The sequence below is a fragment of the Simochromis diagramma genome, unplaced genomic scaffold (genome assembly GCF_900408965.1).
Source record: "Simochromis diagramma unplaced genomic scaffold, fSimDia1.1 OVJJ01000320.1, whole genome shotgun sequence".
NCBI classification, from domain to species: domain Eukaryota; kingdom Metazoa; phylum Chordata; class Actinopteri; order Cichliformes; family Cichlidae; genus Simochromis; species Simochromis diagramma.
The window spans coordinates 3,467,059-3,474,439 of record NW_024386773.1 but is presented as its reverse complement, the minus strand read 5'-3'; the positions used below and the strand labels follow the sequence as shown (position 1 = coordinate 3,474,439).

Sequence of the window (7,381 nt, the reverse complement as noted above, 5' to 3'; positions counted from 1 at the left end):
AACTGAAACAAAAGTAAACTGTTCAATAAAAGTTTAATTGGCAGCAACTTCAGCATTAACAGCCAACACTGACAGTTAATTGCACCAGTTCTATGAATAGCATCTTGAATGCTGCAAAAACAAAAAGACATCTAAGAACATCGGCAAGAAGACTGCTAAACTTCACACACTCTTATAGTCTAATAGACATATCCACAAGAAGCATAGTAAAATTAAAAAAAAACAAAAAAACAATCATATCTGTTGGTCTGATTAATCACAAATGGAACAAAGATGAAATTACTATCAATAATAATTAGTGTGGGGCAACTTGCAAGATTTCCTCTGTTGTTAAAGATATCAGAGCAGCTCTGAGGACAGTTACCAAGAAAAATATTTGTAATACATTGTGCTGTGATGGTTTGAAATCCCAGAGGACCCATGTTCAGGCCTTGAGAGAGTGTGATGTGGTAGATGAGGCCAAAATTGAGCAATTTTTGCATCAATTTACTGGTTGCATTTGCTGAAGATGACACAGAGAATACTATCCCAAAACATGGAGATGGAAACTTTAGGCTTTGGGAATGTGTTTGTGCCAGAAGTACAGGGTGACTGCATGACATTAATCACTCAGCCAAGGACTGAAAGTGACTCATGAATAGGTCTTCCAGCAAGACAATAACCCAAATCATACAGGAAGAAGTACAGTAAAGTCATGGAGCACCTTAACCACTGTCTGGGTCTTAGTCCAACAGAAAACCTATAGAGAGAAATTCTTAGTATTTGAAATACTGATTTCAGATATTTTAGCACAAACTAAGACTATTTTTAGATTATTGCTGTTTACAGATATATAGATACATGTAGTTTAGTTGAAGTTTAATTTTGACTTTTAACTCAATTAAATGCTCATTATTTATTCCTAGCAGGTGTATATGACGTGATGGAGGTGTTGTACCAGCTTGATATAATAATGCTTGATTTTATTCTTTTCTCTGCCACACTATCGCCAACACTTACAAAATAAAATAAAATTAACAAAACCAGATCCTTGAAAATTGAAACAGAACGACGAGTAAGTTTAAATACTTTTATTGTTGTTTCACCTCATTTGGGGCTTAGATTACAACACAAGAGAACCAGGTGATACTAAGTCAGTATAAAAATAAATTAAGGCAAAAATAATACAAAATTCCCTTTTGTGAGACCTGAGCTAACATAGACTCTGTCTCTGTCATATAATTCGATACGACAATGACAGTAAGATGTGCATTCACAATAAGTTATTATTAAATAGAAGACTTCTGATAACAGGACAAGACATTGGAACAACAGAAGAAAAAATATTGCTACTACAAATGAAGATGAAGATGCATGGAAATGTAGCAGTTGTTACTGATATTATCTCGCTGAGATAGTTCTAATGAGCATAGTCAGGAAGGTTTATCTTTACTATTCCTACAGTTTCATGATTTACATTCTCCATGATTTGCATGGATTTTTTGTAATGAACAGCCCAAGCAGATTATAGAATGTCACAGTGGTAATAACCAAATGCTGTATGGAAAACTGCTCATTTTCTTAAGGATATAAAGGCTTTACTATAAATTAAGACTATGTTAAAGAGATAATCTAGCCATTCATACTATGTTCTATAATTTTAAGATGTTGTTTCTCAGTTACTTAATTTAATTTCCAGAATGTCTTACATGTCATTCTATTATTGCCAACATTGTAGTCTAGAATTACAGACAAATAGTCCGGAGAATTAACCCTACAATTGTTTACAGCTGCTAACATGTGGCTTTTTCCTCTTCACATTTGCTTCACCCTCTGCTGCAGGAGAGCCAGTTGCTGGGCTACCTCATTGGGCAGGTCAGCGTTCACCTGTGTGGTGAAGTATTTCCTGATCTCATCCACCTCCCTCTGCCAGAATTCCTGATCCAGGGAGAACAGCTCATCCAGGTCCACATGTCCCTGAAGGCCCTGGAGATTTAGGGAGTCTCTACAAGGCAGGTAGCCCACTGCTGATGGCATGGCGCCCTCCTCGCCATTCACCCGTCTGAACATCCAGTCCAGAACGCGGATATTTTCACCAAACCCGGGCCAAAGAAAGCCGGCAGTGGGGCTCTTGCGGAACCAGTTGACATGGAAGATCTTAGGAAGCTTGGCACCGGCGCGATCAGCCATGCTCAGCCAGTGAGAGAGATACTGGCCAAAGTTGTAGCCAAAGAAGGGGCGCATAGCGAAGGGGTCATGCATTATTACTTTGCCTGGAAGAAAAAGTAATTAGAGATTTGTCAGTACACTGTATGTTAACGTGAATGACATTCATGTGTTATTTGTTGTCATTCAAGAATTCTGAAAGTGTTTTTTTTTTAGCAGAATTTCAGATTAAATTGTCGCTAGTCTAAAACTATTTATAGAATATTAGGCAAAAGTCAAAATGATCATCTAAGAAACTCCTTAAACATCCACTGATTGTCTTTCATACCAAAAAAGGACACTATCGTATGCTGACCTTTGTGTTCGGCTGCAGCAGTGGCCTCCGACCTCATGGCAGCGCCAACAAACACACCATGCTGCCAGTCAAAAGCTTCATACACAAGGGGAACACCTGAAAATAAGCAGATTCATTATCCAGTTATTTTCTGAGAAGTATTTATGTATTATTTTTATTTCATGTATTTAATCAAAGGGCAACTGGTGTATTCATTTCCATCTTTTGTAGTCTCGTCTCACCTTCTGGTCTACGCCCACCAAAAATGATGGCCTCTATTGGCACTCCCTCTGGAGACTCCCACTGTGGGTCAATAATGGGACACTGTCTTGCCGGAGTGCAAAAACGAGAGTTGGGATGAGCACAGGGCTCGCCTACGAAGAAGAAGAAGAAGAAAAAAGAAAGAAACTAAGAACTTTTTACTTTTATGACACTCACACACTTCTTCTCAGTTTTAAAGTATATGATCTTTCTGTTATTTATCCCTATTTTTTTATAATATAATCTTGTACTCTGAAATTATTTGGGTCTAACAATTAAAGATTAAAAGCTTTTTTTCTTGTTACGAGACATTTGAAAATTGCTTTCGTTACACTTCTGTTTCCACCTTAAATACTGGTTTTAAATCTTAAACATCTTGTAGTCTTGCTTCTTTTTCTTCTTTTGTGAGCTGTTGCTTAAAATCAAAGAGCTGCTTACCATCTTCTGAGCGCCAAGGTTTGTTCTTCCAGGATGTGATGGTAACTCCCTCGGGCAGTGACTGGTCCATTCCCTCCCAGTACACACCACCGTCACTTGTCTCTGCAACATTTGTGAATATGGTGTTCTTGATGATTGTTGCCATTGCATTGGGGTTGGTCTTGGCTGAGGTGCCGGGTGCAACGCCAAAAAAGCCATTCTCTGGGTTAATGGCTCTGAGGTTTCCTACAACCAGGGTGAACACACAAATTAGAAATGTTAAAGTCCGCTGTACTGGATTTATGACATTTTTGACATTTGTACATCCTTGAAGACCTTTAAAAAGACATCCTTCCTTTACCTTGGTCATCAAACTTCATCCATGCAATGTCATCTCCCACACATTCAACCTTCCAACCAGGCAGCGTGGGGCAGAGCATGGCCAGGTTTGTTTTTCCACAGGCGCTGGGGAAGGCTGCTGCCATGTACTTCTTCTCTCCAGCAGGGTTGGTGACGCCCAGGATCTGAACACAGGAAATATTTAGTTTGATGAAAATGAACAGAATGTGGATGAATCCAAAATTTAAGTGACAGTCTCATTTTCATTTCTTACCAGCATATGTTCGGCCAGCCAGCCTTCCTCTTTAGCAATGCGTGAGGCAATGCGAAGGGCGAAACACTTCTTTCCCAGCAGAGAGTTTCCTCCGTAACCACTTCCAAATGAGATAATTTGTCGGCGGTCTGGGATGTGAGCGACTAGTGTCAGCTCAGGGTTGCAGGGCCAGTTATTCACCAGAGGCTCTGAAAGACAAATTAGTACATTTGTTCATTTCAGTGGTCTATTAGCAGTTTTGTGGCAAAAGCGCTATTGTGTAACTAAAATATAAGTGAAAATATTATTGAGCAACAGTAATCAGAGTAGTAACTGATTCATACTCATAGTAAAACAGTAGCAATATGCAGTAGTTCTTTAGTATCTGTTCCCCCCCCCCCCCTCCCCCATAGCTGCAAGAGAATGAGTCGATCAGTTTTTGACATACTTTTGAGTGGCAGAGGACAGCCGACAGAGTGCAGACAGCGGACAAATTCTCCAGTCCCCAGGGCGGTCAGAACAGCTTTCCCCATACGAGTCATCACCCTCATACTGGCCACCACGTAGGGAGAGTCTGTCAGCTGTACTCCAATCTTAGAGAGAGGGGAACCTACTGGACCCATGCTGAAGGGAATCACGTACATGGTCCTACCTGAGGATAGATACAGACAGGGATGTTCTTATTATTATGTTATTTCAATATTATTTTAAGGTTTTTGGTATTTGAGACATTCACAGGTAACAGACAGTCAGGAAAAGAAGAAAATTTGCCTCCAGCTCATTTAAACACTTTAAAGGCAGTGTAACTTGTAAAAATAATCTCCGATAGTGTTTCTTCTTTCTAAAAAGTACCTGCTGCACTGTGGATATACTTGTCTAGATTCTCAATGGGGTCCCGGAAAGGGGAAAAAATGTATTCATTTAGTCAGTGTACTATTGATGAGTGAAAACTTTTGATTTCTCAAGTTTTTCTAGTCCTATATTTGAGTCATCCTTTCTACTAAGAACTGATAGCATTTATTAAACACGTTCATCTCTGGTACCTCTCATGCAGCCGGGGAACCGCTGAGCCATGGCTTTGTCGAACTCTTCTGGGGACATCCAGCGGCCCAGCTGGCTGATTCCACCTCCTAGTGGAGTGGGCACTGTGTCCTTCTGTTCCTGGGTAACAATAACTGTCTTACTCTCCACACGAGCCACATCCCTCGGGTCAGTTCTGGCCAACCAGCTGCAGGAAGAGGAAGAAGAAAAGGAAGTGCACAAATATTGAAAACTTTAGGGCTTTTGTTTTAAATTTTAATTCGTTGTACTTTATTTTAAAGTAGGCAACGATTTTAAAATCTCCTAAAGCAGCCACAAATCATTATTAATAATCAATATGTCTTCTTGATATCAGCTGGTAAAAATGAATGGTGTGATTGAGCTACCTAGACCTACTGGTTTGTCAAGAAGTAGAAATTTTCCAGGTATGTTTTATATTTAAACAGCTGCTGATGACAGAATAATGTGTGTTGTCATTATCAACAGCAACAACCCTGGGCATCTCCCAGCTGCACCAAAGCACCACTGTCCCAGCTACAAAAACAACCCAAGCTATATTCAAGAAATTTAAAGCTATCGTTAGCAATAATTTCTCCTGTTTTTCAATTTGAAACCCTCACTCACATAAAAACATAACTAACTAAATAACTAAATAAGTCTCTTAAAAAAAGAAAGCCTTCCATAAACCACTGAGTGTAACAAACATACCAGTTCTCATATTTGGTGAGCTTCTTGATCATCCCCTGTTCCTCCAGCTGGGTCAGGATGGCAAGGTTCTCCTCGTCTGAGCCATCACAGATGTGAATGGAGTCTGGCTGGCACAGGGTGATATTGGTCTCCAAAAACTCCCTTACAGCTGGACTGAGGGCACTGAGATCACCCTGCAGGATCCTGGGACCACTCTGGTTCTGGGACGGGATCTGAGGAGGCATGGTGAAGGTTCTGGAGAGAGCGTGAGCTGATAGACTGAGGGGAAAAAGGTGACAGGAAGTCTGGAAAGAAAGATTTAAGTGGGGGTTTGAAAAGGAAAGGGGAAAAAGGAAGATGGTAGAAGAATGATGGAATTGAATAATATGGTGACAAGGAAGAGGAAAAATATAAAAGGAGGATAAAGTTTCGGAAATAAAGACAAAAATGAGGACAGACCAAGAAGAATGAAAAAAGAAGAAGAATGAAGCAGAAAAATGGTCAAGGTGGAGTAAAATTTGGGATAAAAGAGAGACATGGGGGGGAAAAAGAATTTAAAAAAAGTCAGTTTTGTGCATACATAGTCTCAAAAAAAAAGTGCTCTGCTGCTGCAACATCAAGAAATCAAACTCTGGGTGATGCAACAGCATCCTTGTGCAGATACCTCTCATTCTGCAGTGATCCTCACATTACTTTGCCTCACATTATTTTACCCTCCTCACTTTAAACATGAGCCCCACTGAAAAGAAAGAGCAGTAGGTTACCTTCAGTAGTTTGCCTGGAGTGCAGAGCCTTTAGCTTGGTCTCATCTGCTGAGGTGTCCCTGTTGCCTGTTTGCAGGAGAGTTGAGGACTGTTTCTCCTTCTTGGTCAGTTGTATCTCCTATGGAGAGCTTTGTCCTTTTTATACCCTGGGATGTCTCGCAAGACAAGGGAGGGAGTGGGGAGGGGTGTGGGTGAGGGAGGGGTGGGGGGTTAGAATGGGGGAGGGAGAGGGTGAGGAGGTGTGTCAGGGAGGAGGGGTGGTGGGGGGGGGTTGGCCCTTGCGTTAGCTGGGTGAACCTGTTGTTCCCTGCAGATGTGAAAAACACAGTGTGTAACAGGCTGCTGGTGAATCATTACTCAGCAGCAGGACGTAATGTCGTCTTTGAATAACCGGTTCCCTCTGCCACTGATCGCTGATAGCTGGCTCAGATATGAAAGAGAGGCAGATAGCTATGCTTTCACTGCTGTGGCTGTCTCTCCCTCTGTCTCTCTTTCTGAGTAACACATGTTTTTGGAGGGAAAACCCAAGGGGAGACCGCCTGGACAAATGCATTTTTTATTTAGAATGATAACAGTTAGTCTCTTGCCATCCAATCAAAAAGAAGGCTGAGACAATAGCACAAGATTTCAATCTTAAAATTCTGAAATAAACAGCAATATATGCTCACATAGTTTTCAGCATTTTGTAGTGTAAAATAAACTTTTGCCCTGAAGCAGCAAAGCAAATCCAATTGATATACTCTCTGATTGAGGCTGCCTCTGCCAGTGTGGTAACCTCCTGTGACGATTGCAGCAGTTGAACTTTGGCCTACTTTACTCGATGATGTAAGTTCAGGGTTCAGTGTTGCCAGAACTGTGTGTGACGGGGGCTCCTTGGCTGGCCTCCTTTTATTGGCTGTCAGGCGAAGGCTCGCCTTTGTGGGATCAATGGTGGGTCACTGGAACATGCGCCCGTGTGCGCAGTTCAGAGGAACTGCTGAATAAAGTCATCGACACTTAATGATAAGAGGTAAAAGCACATGTTGGAGATAAGCTCAAGGCATTTGTAAAAGTTGTAGCAACAGTTAAAGAAGTAATAAAGGCATATGTTTCAGCATAATTTTAATGACTGTCCAATTGCCACATGACAGAACGGCAGCT

General features: G+C 41.1%; 1 protein-coding gene across 1 annotated transcript; it reads right to left on the bottom strand.

Moving 5' to 3' along the window:
- Positions 1–1,055: 1,055 nt before the first annotated feature.
- On the bottom strand, positions 1,056–6,364 carry pck1 (phosphoenolpyruvate carboxykinase 1 (soluble)). The gene is made up of 10 exons (XM_040003905.1): positions 6,242–6,364; positions 5,499–5,782; positions 4,793–4,977; positions 4,198–4,401; positions 3,771–3,958; positions 3,519–3,681; positions 3,179–3,403; positions 2,722–2,853; positions 2,501–2,596; positions 1,056–2,252 (listed from the first exon to the last, which is right to left on the bottom strand). Exons 2-10 carry the CDS (start codon positions 5,720–5,722, stop codon positions 1,795–1,797), a joined length of 1,875 nt encoding a protein of 624 aa, XP_039859839.1. The 5' UTR covers positions 5,723–5,782; positions 6,242–6,364; the 3' UTR covers positions 1,056–1,794.
- Positions 6,365–7,381: the final 1,017 nt, after the last annotated feature.